The sequence below is a fragment of the Poecile atricapillus genome, chromosome 8 (genome assembly GCF_030490865.1).
Source record: "Poecile atricapillus isolate bPoeAtr1 chromosome 8, bPoeAtr1.hap1, whole genome shotgun sequence".
NCBI classification, from domain to species: domain Eukaryota; kingdom Metazoa; phylum Chordata; class Aves; order Passeriformes; family Paridae; genus Poecile; species Poecile atricapillus.
In genome coordinates, this window is record NC_081256.1 from 27,127,092 (window position 1) to 27,140,773 (window position 13,682).

Below are 13,682 nucleotides of genomic sequence, written 5' to 3' on the forward strand. Positions count from 1 at the left end.
GACTTCCCCTCTGTATAAAGGCATATCTGCCACATCACACGGTGTCAGAGCAGTGTGAATGGCCTCTGGCTTCCAATACACTTTCTTTCTGTGCTGTTTTTGTTTACAGGGAGCAGAGGGATGCAGAGAAGGTTGGGCAATGCTTTGGCTCTGCTCCAGGAGACGTAAACAGATTTCCCAATGTTTGGCTTTGGTGGTGCAGCCGGAAGGGATGGCTGGAGATGCTCCAAGGCAGTGTGAGTGTGGCTCCCTTGGAGGGGTGTGGTGAGTCGCCAGCTTCCCACGCAGCAGCAGCTTCACTTTGATGTGGCTCAGTCACAAAATCCACACTCAGTCCCTAAGCTCAAGCCCTGATAAAGTACCCCAAAAAAGCTCAACACTGTAGTCAAACTCCATGTTCGTGTTATTTCAGGTAATAGTGCACTTACAGAATAATCAGTTTGTCTTTCTCAGTTCCCCTATGACCTTTTTAGGTGAGTTGCTTTGAATTTCCTAATACCAGAAAAAAAAATGGTCTGAAAATAGAACCCAGTGAGACACATTAGTTGTTGGAGTGAATACAAGCAGAAGGAGAATTGGTGTCTCTCATGCTACTGCATGCTGATTTAAACTCACTGAGATGTCTTGGCATAGCTGCAGTGGAAGTCAGGGATTTGAGCCTCGCAGTTACAGAAAGCAGCAGCACAAATTCAGAGGAACACTGACTTTTCAAAGTGGGAGGCTGACACCCATTGCTGTTGGACACCATATATAAGTGTGGGTTCAAATGCAGCACACCAGAATGAGTTGCTAGGAAAAGGGCTTTTATTCTCTGAACTTTGCAGCTTTTATAGGGTCTTATGCTACAGGTTTGAAATGATTGGTAGAGGGACCACCACCTCTTGTCCCATTGGTGGGACAAGAGAAAAACACACTATCTATCTAGTTTTGCAGAACTGTTTCAAGAAAGTAAAATGGTTTACAAATATTGTCTATGAGCAAGAGATCTCCCAAGAAACTTTCCCTTGGGAACAGATCAGCCACTGATGGGCTGTAATTCTCTCAGGCTCAGGGAAAATCAGGTCTACAGACACCCAAACAAGAGGCATTTAAGAAAAGCCTAAGGTTCAACAGGTGGAACAGAATCCTGAAGTCTGAGTAAAATACTCAGCTTTTGAGATCTGAGCTTTGGTTTAATTTTTCTTTAATGAGGGTCCACTGTTGGGATACAATCTGCCGCTTGCTGAATTGGAGAGTTGCAGGACTTTTATGGTTAGGAATGCCATGATCTGAGCAGATTGGAGAAGCAGTTACGGTAGCATGTTCTCTGTCCTATATGTCAGATTCTTGTGTATCTAATTTGAGTGATAAATATTTATCTTTCCCTGATTTTATTGGAACATGTAAAGTTCTTGTTTGCATATGGAGACCCCCATCAGTCTCACCCGTGATGCAGAAACAGAAGCTAAAATGGAAATATGTGCTTTCCTGTTCTGCTTGTTTATGAATGAAAACCTTGTTGAGAAATGGCCTGCTCTGATACCAGGATTTATAACAATCAGAGATGCAAGAATTGCCTATGAAAACTTGAAAGTGAGAATTTTAGTATGGACTTTGGGGCTGCTTTGTCATATGTTTGAATATGCCTCAAATAAGAATCATATAAAAGTCATAAAAGCAAGTCATAGAAGTTCCTTACTTATCTACATAGTTCTGTTTAATATTATAGATGAGGCAAGATATTGTTAAGGTTTGAGGCTATTTGACTTCATGCACCATATTCTTGAAATGTAATAGTAAAGAGAAGAAAGGCTAAAATGTAATAAAGATTTTCAATGAGGGGAGAATAAAATGTTTTAATCCTAGAGAGAAGCAATGGTGAGTGGTTTCATTGTGAATAATAACAAACAAAGACTCTAGAAGCTGTGAAGAAAGGAAGTGACTCAGCAGTTTGAGGCTGAGTAACATTCACATAAAAGTGTGATCTTCCATTTGAGAATTGTACATTAAATGCAAAGTATTAGGAGAAGAAAATGGCTACAGACTACATAAAGGTTTTTCTGTTCTTTAAAAAATGGTCTAGGTTATTTTCCTTTTTCTCTTCTTGTAGTTCACACTATTTTTGGTAATACCTGTGATGTACATCACAATATATACTGAAGCTTGGTTGTGAAATTGGTCTGGTGGTCATGCCACGAGGGTCTGCAAAAGCAATGGCAAGTGTAAGATGGGGCTCAGTAAAGACTTTAGACTGTTCTTTTATGAAAATATAATTTTATGAAAATTATCCAAAATTTTGGATCAAAATGGTTTTCCAGACACAGAGTGTTTAAATTTTTATACCTCTTGACATGTTCTTCTTAAAGATTTACCTCTTTGTAACAAAAAACTAGTAGAGGAGAACCCGCTCCAGTACACACAGTGTCATGGTTAGTTGGTTGGGCTCGGAGCCAGGCAATCCCGTGATAGATACCAGACTATTGATTGCTTTAAGATACTTCCTTTTTCTTTTCTTGTTTCAAATAGAATTACATGCTCATCCTTAAAATGCTTGTCCTGTTAAGTTTCTTACAAAACAGATGCATTTCAGTGTAAACTTTCAGATTCAACAAAACCATAGTTCTTTCACTACTGAATTCTGTGGCCAAAAATATTTTACAGTGATCATTGCTATAGCTACCTCCCTGTAAAATTTATGTGGATATGTGCATGACTCCACTGTTTTCAGGGTAATACATGACAAACAATAATATATATATGGGTATATATACAGGGTAATATATGTATATGCATACTGACGTGGTAGGTATGTTGTTAACTATATTGCAATAAAAACTCTTAGTACCTTCACAGAGAAATTGGTGATTACACATGAGTCATGAGGCTGTAATCTGCCTGGTTTGGCAGTGGGAATATATGCTGGTATTCTTGGGATACACAGAAAGACTCATTTTCATAGTGTGGAAAGCAGCAAAGCAGTTGGATTTGGCAGGACAAACACTTGACTTTTCAACACTCAGCAAAATGACTATTGCTGAGTGAGGAATGGCCATATATTGAATATGTAGGAAAAGACTGGTAGGAGAACAGTAAACAACTTTTGGACAATTAAATGATCTGAACATGGGTGTGTATTACAGATTTTCAGTATGACAACAGAATTTACCAATTGTTCAAGTAAAATTAATTATTCAACAGTAGAGCAAAAGAAGTAGAACAGCAGGGGCAGAAGCTCAGAAGATCAGAAGAAAAACAACCAGATGATAGATAATTTCAAGTGGGTGAGGGTGAGATGACAAGGGCAGATGTGGAATAAGAAAAACAAATAGGACTTTCGTGACATTATGCTTAACTGTTTGTATAATTTTTATTATACATATATAAGGTATTTTATGTTAAGCTTGCATCTTTTCTTCCACAGTCACATAGAAAAAATTACAACATGGCAAGATCCTCGAAAGCCTGTGAGCCAGCCGCTGAGTCATGTCAGCCACCATCCTGCCACCACGTCCACACCGGTGCCACAGAGGTCCATGACAATGTCTCAGCCAAATCTCAGTGAGTACTGGATGGCATCTCTCTGGTGAAAGCACAAAAGAAATAGGAGAGACACCTCCTGATTTGTTTGTCAATGTAATTTTTGGTTCAAGGAGGTAGGTCTGATTCTGCTGTCAGACCTAACAGTAGTTTTTCCCTTCATTTACTTAATTTTCCCCTCTGTTGACTTGGCAGCAAGCAAATTTGTACTGTTTGAGGTGAAGTTCTAACATCTCATGTTCTATTTTAGAGCCTCCATGGCTTTTTGGTGTAGTATTAGACATAGGAAAATAAGTTCTGTCTGTGCTTTTCTGTACTGAAGTGGTATAAAACCCCCATAAGCCCCTCATGTCATGTCCGAGCTGTGAGATAACCTGTCCACAGTTAGCTCTGTGTTTTCTTTAGGTCAGAAGGTGTAGCTGCTTTGCTTGTTAGTTTGTTTATGGTGGTGGGGCTTTTGCATCGTGAGGTTCTGTACTGGAAGCAAGTTGCAAACTACTGAACAGTCTGCTTTGCAGTATGAATTACCCACTGGTATGCTTCCCTTGCTGTTTCTGTTTAGCACTTCAAGTGTAAATTCAGTTGTCAATTTACATCAATCTGATATTGCCAGATTTAAGCCTTAGTGAAAATAAAGCCATGAAAACTCTAAAATTTTAAGGAAAATTTGTAAATGGAAGAAAACATTTTCATGTATAATTGAGAATTTCAAATAATCCCTAATGTTTCACTACTGAAGATTTGACTTTTATATTGCTCAAGAAGGTGAGAACAAGTGAGCTTACAGGCTCAAAATCACAAAACTATGTCAAAAAGGAAGGCTTAAAAACACATAGATTCTTGTTCTGGTTAATTTTTGGTATGTTGATCTCATGTTTTCTTGCAGTGTGGTTCATGAATGCTGTCTCTTCACATGCCAAGAAAATGCTGAACATTTGTCTGCTAATGATCACTGATAGAAGCAGTGCAATATTTACTTTTGTCTTAAATTTATAAGAAACACCTAGACCTACCTTTGTCTCATCGACTGCCTTGCTTGCATATATGCAGTAAGAGTATTGGTTATGTTACAAGATTTATTTGGCAGTAGCAAACCATAATGTGAGAGTGGATATCAACAGATAAAATCTGAAAGGTTAGGGTATCTGCAAGAGTGTCATAGCACATGGTAAAAGTAACAATTGCTCTGCTGTGGCTTCAAAGCACAGCTGCGTGTGGGTCAGTCTGTTTATAGCAGTGCTGGAATAGCCAAGAGGTAAGAATAGGACAGCAGGGGTTCTGTTCATACCAACTCCTCCACTTATGTTAACATCTGTTACATTGTCCCTGGTTAAAAAACAGCAGTGGCATAAATCAGGACAGTGTGCAGAGCATTTTCCCCCTCAGTTTATTAGTGGAAGTGAATGAAAGCCAAATCCTGGACTAAAACACATGTATACTGAATTTTAGGGGAGGGTCTTTCTTGAGATTCAAAGGATTAGAAATAAGTCTATAATGAAAATCTGTTCTTGAAGGTATTGCAGGTGCCCAATAAGGGTATTTCCACAGACCTCAAAATCTGACCCATTAAATACAGTCTGTATTTCATTCAGTAGCCTTCTTTTGTATACATACATACATATATATATATATATACATGTGACTATCGTACTAAAGTAGAATGTCTGTGTTTTTAGATTGCTGCAGCCAAAAGGAAAGCTCTTAGTGCTGCTGTGCTGTGCTGGACGGGGCCAGGAGCAGCTGTGCCCGCATCTCACAGTGAGAGCAGCACTGCAGCTGGGCACCCAGCAGGAACACTCTGCTGGCTCTAACTTCACCACTTTGCAGCAAATGAAGTCTGTGCATCTGTCTTTTGCCTTAGATTTTTTTTTATTTGCTTTGCTTTGTTTTTGTTGTTGTACTGTAGGAACTAAAAGAAGGTTTTTTTCTTTTGAAGATGTGACACTTAAAAAAGAAAAGGATTTAAGTACTTCAGGTCTGCACACTGGTCTGCGCTTCCAATTACTAACACATGTGTTTTCCTTGTACTTCTTATGAGGAAGAGGAAAATATTGTTTGCTTGATACAGCTTGTTGCTTTGGTTTATAAATTCCTTTCAGCAGTATTTGCTGGGAATTGTACAAAGGCACTGAAAAAACATTTTATCGAAGCACAGAGTGTGACTAAGTGATACCAAATCACAGGATGCCTGTGTTGGAGGCATACAAAAGCATATAGTGAAAGCTGGTTGAAGTTAGTAGTCATACTTTAAAAATTCTGAGGTATTTTTCTACCTTTTCTCTTACTATGGTTTTATGTTGCCTATTTATGAGCTGTAAGTGAACACTTCATTAGTGTTAGTTTTCACACTAACATTTAAAGCACTGCCTTTTAAATGTTACAGAACAAAGGCATCAGGTGTTTTTTCCTTTGATGCATCTTACTAAATTTACAGAAAAGTAATATATGCTAGGCAAATTTCTGTGCTCATTTACACACCACCACTAAATTCAGTGACATTTCATGAATGAAAAGGAAAATTTGTCATGTAGATTGAAGGCATGTTCTTGCAGGTTAGCCTATATTCAGACTTGTTCAATTTGTCTTTTCTTAACATTTTACCATCAGTACACTTTTAAGATGATTTGTAGATGTATATACTCAGGAAAGCGCAGCATTAATAGGAATATTTTCAGTGTATGTTTTGTTGTTGGAAGCAAAAGGGAAAGTCATCAGCCTCAGACTGAAGACAAGAAGAAATAGTGTATTTCTTGCATCTTCATAAGGACTTCAGAAACGTCATTTACTGTGGTGCTGATTCTGCACAGATCCTAATTTTCTGCCCATTCCAAAACAGTCTTTTCCAGCTGATTGATAAGGTATTAATTATCTCTTGCCAGTCAATTATTGCAGTAGAATCACAGGCTGTTTGTGGAAGGAGGGATGAGTCTAAATCCTTGTTTTGGTTGTCAGGCCTAGGTCCCTGAACAAGGAGAGCAATCCACAGGGCCCCGAGCCTGAGAGGAAGGAGAGGACTGAGGGTCCCGGTGCTGCCCGAACCTGAGCTGCACACACCCTTCTGCCTTCGTGGCATTCCCTTGTCTAAAAAGATTGTGGAGGATGATTTTGAGCTATATGTAGCAAGATTTAGATGCAAAATTAGGTCCTTACAGGAGCTTTTTGCAAGATTTTTTAAATTAAGTGATACATGTTTTGTAGTCTTTCTCTATTCTACATTATGCAACACTCAAAACCATTGTTATTTGCATCCTTCTCCCTTCAAAGTGTTTTAAACCGATTTCTTTTATAATTGTACTCTTCATCCAGTGAGTAAGCACAATCTGGTCTTCACTTAAATATTTTCCAAATTTAACAATTTGCAACTTACTTTGACATTAAATAATGAACCCCCCTAATAGTATTTATGTTTTCTGTGTAAGTTAACTTGAATTTATATGTGAATTTATATGTGAGAGTTCCTTAAAAAGGTTATACAAGAAGAACATACCGTCTTCAAAAAACCCCAGAAAGCTTCTTGGCCATGCTGTGGCACAGCTGGATGTGGGATTTGGGCCTCGGAGCAAATAGCAGTTGCAGGCTGTGATCACAGTTACTCCATGTCCCGTGTGAGTGACAGAAACGTGTGTTAAGCAGTGCCCAGAATTTGCTGGTTTGAGAGTTTTGGGCACTGCTGCTTTGTGAAAGGATAGGGGCTTTTGATTTATCTATCTGTGGTTAAAATTGGTGTTTGGTCTAACTCAGGCCACCAAAGCCCAGCCAGGTGGGGTGTCCCTGGTGCTCCCCACTGCCTGGCCACCACCGTCCCCTTTGCTTCTCTTCACAGTGGACACTCCAGCAGCAGCAATTACAGAAAGGTGTGTCTGGTTTTACCTCTTCTGGTATGAAAAAGAACTTGTGTGTTTCATCAGACTGTGCACAGAGATGGGATTGATGGGCAGAAGGGGTTTTAAATGCTGTAGTTATTACGACCTGGCTGTCAGGGGGGGAATGACAAGGTCTGGAGCTCAAGAACAAACTGTGTTCATGTGGATCTTTTAAGTATTAGAGCTGAGCCATCTCCTATTACCCACTCTACCCTATATACCCTCTTTCTCCCTTGCAATGTATTATTTTCCATGTAAGTTTGGGCAAGATGGTCTTTCAAGGTCCCTGCTGACTGGGGCTGTTCTGCAATGATGGTTGATACATAATGTCTGCTGACCTTCAGAAAATATACCTGGATCACCCTTAATTCTGTACACTGACGTAGTAACTTAAATATTCTCTTAGGTTTTGCCAAAATGAATTCATTAATATGCACATTTGCAGGGGAAAAAATCATAAATAATGTTATAGTTCCTGAGATTTTCAGTGTTCCTGTACTCTGTCTATATCTGGAGCAGATTGTATTACTTTTCTCTGTGCTACGGGTTTATCAGCTGTCTGCTGGTCACATCCTCAAAGAGGTTTGATAAGAGCCTCATTAGTGGACTCATTCAGGTGTACTGAATGGAGAGACGGTTGCTGGGAGGACAGTATTAATTCTGTGAGCTCACAAAGGTGGAGATGCCTGTTCTGAGGTAAGGACTTCTTTCCTGGATGGGTTTCCACACACGGCTGAGGCCTTGCCCAAGTTCTGGTTGTGTCCATCACAGAATAGCTGCGGTGGGAAGGGACAGGGGCTCTAACCCAGCCTCCTGCTGAACACAGGGTCAGGGGTGGCACCAGAGCAGGAGCTTGGGACTTTGTGCACTCAGGTGTAGAAATCCTTTGTGACAGAGGAGAGGGTCCTGGCGTAGTTCTCATGTGTTCATTAGGAGGAGACTGGCACCACAGAGGAAATGGATGCTCTACCATCAGCACTGAGTGGAGGAGAACATGTCACACAGAGGAGGAGAACATTTCAGAACATGTCACACACCAACACCCACACAAATGCACACACACAAACACTTCAGAAGGGAGAAGAATTTCTGGCAGAGAGAAAAGGGTGCCACATGTATTTTAGTTTGCTCTTGACATCTCCAATTTCACCTGATCAGATTAAGTGTAAATATTGACTATAAGAAAAACTAACAAGGTTCATCTCTGGCAGAAGCTGGCAATATTTATCTCCATTTTACAAATCAACTGGTTGTATTAAGCTTGTATCTTTTGTACCTCAGTCACATAGAAAAAATTACAGAAGAAAACAGTGGAAAGCCTGATGTTAATTTATTTAGGGTCAGTGTAAGCATTGATCCTGAGAGTTCAACCACATTTACTTCTTGTATCAAACTCCAGGTGAAGAACTATTTTGTTTTTGGTTTTCCCTTTTGAAGAAGAGAACTTTATCTCTTACTCTGTCAAGAAACACAAGCAGGCATGACCTAAGTGATACAAGCAGCATGGCTTCTGATATTAATTCACTGGTTCTTTAAGATGAAGGACATTGGGTATTACAGATTAGAATTTCTTACTGTGAAGAGCCTCTGACACTTGTTGTTTAATAGAAAATCATCCATGAATCTTAGAAGTTTAACTTTCAGCTGTATTGCTAATGTATTTCAAATGGGTCTGGACAACTGGGGATTACAGCAGTTTACCTCTGCTTTTATTTTTTTTTAACCAGCCAGGAAATCCAATCAATAAAACAATGCCAAAATCCTATCTAGGAACAATAAACACATGAACCAAAGTTTCCGTATCCTGCCATGATAAAAGAGGTGTAACTACTATTGTTTAAGGATGATAAAAGACAGTTTTGGTAGCTATATCAAAACCAGTCTCTGGAGATAAGAACACAGAAACTCACAAAGTGTTCAAAACCAGATTATATGTATTTTAGTGTTCATTAATGTCCATGGAGAGTGTTCACCAACATCCAGGATTTTGCAAGTCTTAGTTTGCATTGGCTGGAAATTTGGCTAGAAATGTGTGACACTGAGAGGAACATGTTTTTCCTTCTCTGCAGTCCTTACACCACCTGCATGGTGGAAAGGCTTCCTGTTCCAGGTCATTTTTAATTACTGGATATCCTGAAAGAAGCAAACACAATTCGTTTGTGGTCAATGTGAATAATCTTGGCACCTGATTCTGAGATTACTTAGAGGAGAGCCTAAAGCATTATAGAGGACTTGCACGTACTGTGAGAATGAGAGTTTTGTGATACTGCTCTCAAAAGAATGAGGGGGTTTTGGTTTATTGCAATTAAAACCTCTAACAAGTGATTTATCAGGCAGATTTCAAGTGGAATAATTTATTTATGTTTAAGGAGAGTTAATAAGTTAATAGGTCCAGAGTCTGATAGGAGTTAACTGCAGTATCAGGTCAATTAAATTAAAGGACGCACACCTTTAAACCAGCAACTGACCATGTAATAAATCTGAAATGTTAAAGGTTTCATGTGTTCAAGAGAGATGTTGCATTTTTTCAAATTCTAGTAATTTTTAATTTTGACAGAAATAAGTTCCTGTTGTTGTAAGCATTTCCCCTCAAGGTTAGCTGTCCAAACATGTGCTAGTGCAAGAGTGGAGGGTCATTTCCATAGTTTCAAAGTGACTGAAACACAAAAGCTGAAGATTGCATGAAGCAACAGTAAAAACAATTTATTAAATATTTTAAATCTAAGTCATTAGTAATTAATCCTTAGCATTAAAGCAGTCTCTTCACTCAAGCAGCCCCCATCATGACTTTTTGTTACTGATTTATTGTTAAAAGTGCTTGCAGAGTAAATCTCTAATCTTTTAAATAACTTCCTGCTAAATCATAGCTTTGATGTTGCACCTGGAGGTTGTTTGTATTGGTTTTTTTAATCTTAAATCATCGAAGATGGGAAAGATTAGTTAAATGTGAATATCACAGGCCTTAACAGTTGAAGCTGTTGAGAAATCTCTATACAGCTATTTTCAGCTCAGAAATCTGAATAAAAGAGTCTCTGTGCACTGGGATAGTGCAACTTTTTGCTTTAATACTTTACAGATTTTTGGAACAAAATGCACCAGAACTGAAAAGCAGCATTTTTTGCTGACCTTGTTAGAAGGCTAATGCTTCTTTCTGGGAAATAAATGAAACAAGCAGTTCTTTGTTGGCTGGAGTGAGAAAAGCAGGGGAGCCCAGTGTTTTCTTCTTTATAGTGTCATGACTAAGTCAGAACTGTAGAATGGCCAGGTTAATTTTTATTTTTTTTTTTTTAACCTTTGTAGACATTTGTTTTTCATCAGTCTGTGTTGCATTAGTCCTGTTGCTGTCTACTTCATATGAATTTGAGTCTGGAATGCTTATAAACAGAGCAGAAAGATCCACAGTTGCATCCAGACACTTCTGACACTTAAGTAATAAAAGTTGGTGCAGTCAGTTCAATGCATATGTCAAAAATGATTGACACTTGCATGTTCTGGCTTCTGCAACTTGCAGTGTCTCTTGTCCACAAAATAGTCCTTGCCTGGCATCTATCTGCCAGTCATCAACGGAAAGCTCTCCTAAAATGTCAGAGAACCTAATTCACTAGGATATAATAATTAATGTAAAGGCAATCAAAAGCAATAAAATAATTACTTTCTTTTTCATCTGCCTGGAAAAAGAAAACTACATTGGTCTAACTTGATGTAAACTAAATAGTTTCAATTTCATGGACTGCAGTGGAAATGTGGTCACACAGTTCAGGTTTGGAACTTAAGCTCCATATTTTTACTTGCTTTTGGATAATTGTATAATGGCTGTTCATTAAAAGACTTACTTCATTTTGCAAAATAAATTTGATTTTCCCCAAGAGAGCTTAATTCAAGGCCACCCTGAGTCTGTCTGCTATAATGACAAATACTTTTCTCCTCTTATGTTAGACCCTGTCTTCTTTACCACAGAGTGGTAGATTTGAGCTTTTGAATATTTTTTTTTTCTTTGCAGAACATTAGAAATGTTACGCTGGAGTCCCAGACCCTGCCTAGTGAATTGAAGCTTACTGAAGACCAATTTTTTTTTCTTTAGTAACTTTTTGACTTCTCAAAATTAGCCCGATGGCCCCAAGGCTCTGCAGAGCTCTGTCTGAGAGGAGCTGTCGAGGGTCCCTGATGTGTCTGATGGTGTCAGTGTCTTGAGAGAGGGGTCTGTGTTGGGCAGTCTAGCTGCAATGTGAACTGCGGGTTTTTCTTTTTTAATCCAAACTCCATTATGTTCCTCTTACCATTAAAATACAAATTCAGAACTGAAATATAAATTAAAACAGGCATTGCTAAAACATCACAAATGGCACAACAGATGTGCCGTATGATTATATCATAAGGAACAGAGACTTGTGCAGTGTCATTGTTTAAGCTGCTCACTGGGGCTGACACAAGACTTCCACTGGGCTTGTTCAGATCACTAGTAGCAAGGAGTTACCAGCTGTTACCAGCCCACTTTTACTGCCCGGGTTCAGTTCTGGTTCATTTGAGCAGTTCCAGGAAAAGCACTTAGGTAAAATATTTTTCACAAACTAAGCTTAAGTATAAAATTACCACAAGGGTAATTTGTGCATTGTTGGGATTATTTTTATTCTACCAGTGTATTTAAAGATTCACTATTCATTTGAAGTCTAGACAATATCAGACCTATCAAGCATGCTTAAAAGTATTCCAGATACAATATTTTTCTGTTTTCCCTATGCATATCATTGTAACTCTATCCTTAAGAAGACCAACTGAGTTTATTCCATTTTTTTTCTTGTTGTTTGAAAAACTGACACAGTGAAAATTGGTAAAGCAGTAAGAAGTCTTAGCTCTGTAACAACTGTATCATCAGACTTCGGCACACTTCTTTTGAAGAGACTGCTGTTCTGCCAGGGTGCTGGGGTTTGCCCAAGTTGGTAGGGTTGCAGGACAAAACCTACCTGATGTTACCTACAGCGTTGTGGAAATTGTAAGAAGATCTAGCCTAGGTCTGATAGAATGAGAATCATCAAATCATTTGGGTTGGAAAAGCCCTTAAAGATCATTGAGTCTAACCATTAACCCAGCACTGCCAAGGCCACCACTGACCTATGTCCTCAAGTGCTACAACCGCACAGCTTTTAAATCCCTCAAAGGATGGGGACCCTACCATTGTCCTGAGCAGCCTGTGCCAGGGCTGGATGAACGTTTTGGCAAAGAAATTTTTCCTAATTTCCAATCTAAATGTGTGTCCTGTGGGATGACACACTGGCATCCATCTGTGCGGTACTCTCCAGAACACCTGGTTGTGGAAGCAAGTTGCAGAGATGGTTTGGATCTGCCTGCATGCTTTCCACAAGGTCCAGAAGGATTTATTAGTGTGGGCTTTGCACCACCTACAGGCATTAAAGCTGCCCTTAGATCCAGACTGGCCCTGGAGATAGCCTAGGACTAATTCACACCTGGTCCATGCATCATTCTAGGCCTGATCCCCATCAGTAATAAATCTAACCTGGGTCCTAAACAAACCATTGAGTTAAAATGTTGAAAATTCACTGTGTTTCACTCCTGGCTTGTCTGGAGGATACCAGTGCTGTATGCTGTTCTTAGCACCATAAATGGGAAGATATTTGTCTTGGTAAGTCAGGAGTGATACCTGCTGTCTGAGGTGACAAGGCATTCTATTAGCTTTGTGACATGTTGGCACCAGAGTGACACACAGAAAGCTACACAGACTTGGAGTTTCTTTCACTGCAGTTCTATGAAAAAAAATGTCCATCTCACAGAGAATTCTGCTCTGATTTATAGCTTCTGAATTTGATCAGAAAAGATGATGCTGATTTAAGAAACATTAACAATCTAAGCAGCATTAACTTCCTCAGCAACAGCCTTCTGTCAGCAAGTGAAGGAGTTTACCTGTTTTACCTGGGTGTAACTCAGGTGTGCTTAGTAACCCTTCCATCTATGATATTCTTCCCCTGTCAGCCTTGTGAATATCCTACCAAAGGTGGGGGATTGATGGGTCATATCCTAACAGAGAAGGTTTCAGTTGTTAATTGGAAATTACTTCTGGTAATAATAATTGATTTAAATCTGTCAATAAAGGAAATGTTAAGTTGAAATATTTTTACTAGCTTACTGCCTATTATAGGCACATATTTTTAGGAATTTTCAATTTAAAAACTTCCATATTATTTACTAGTTCATTAGGTGAATATTTGAACATACTGGGATAAATATAAAGACTTGTTGTATTGTAAGTGTTCCTGTTTGATACACTCAGAACATTGAAAGTCATTTATT

The 13,682-nt window shown here is 38.9% G+C and overlaps 1 protein-coding gene across 3 annotated transcripts in view; it reads left to right on the forward strand.

Moving 5' to 3' along the window:
• Positions 1–13,682, forward strand: part of WWTR1 (WW domain containing transcription regulator 1) — a 44,490-nt gene that overhangs the window by 21,321 nt on the left and 9,487 nt on the right. Inside the window, exons 2-3 of one of the 3 annotated variants that reach the window (XM_058844031.1) lie at positions 110–236; positions 3,401–3,537. In XM_058844031.1, the coding sequence (XP_058700014.1) occupies positions 110–236; positions 3,401–3,537 (264 nt within the window). Of the gene's footprint in view, positions 1–109; positions 237–3,400; positions 3,542–13,682 lie in introns of all 3 variants that reach the window. The other 2 variants (XM_058844030.1, XM_058844029.1) reach the window with 2 other exon arrangements.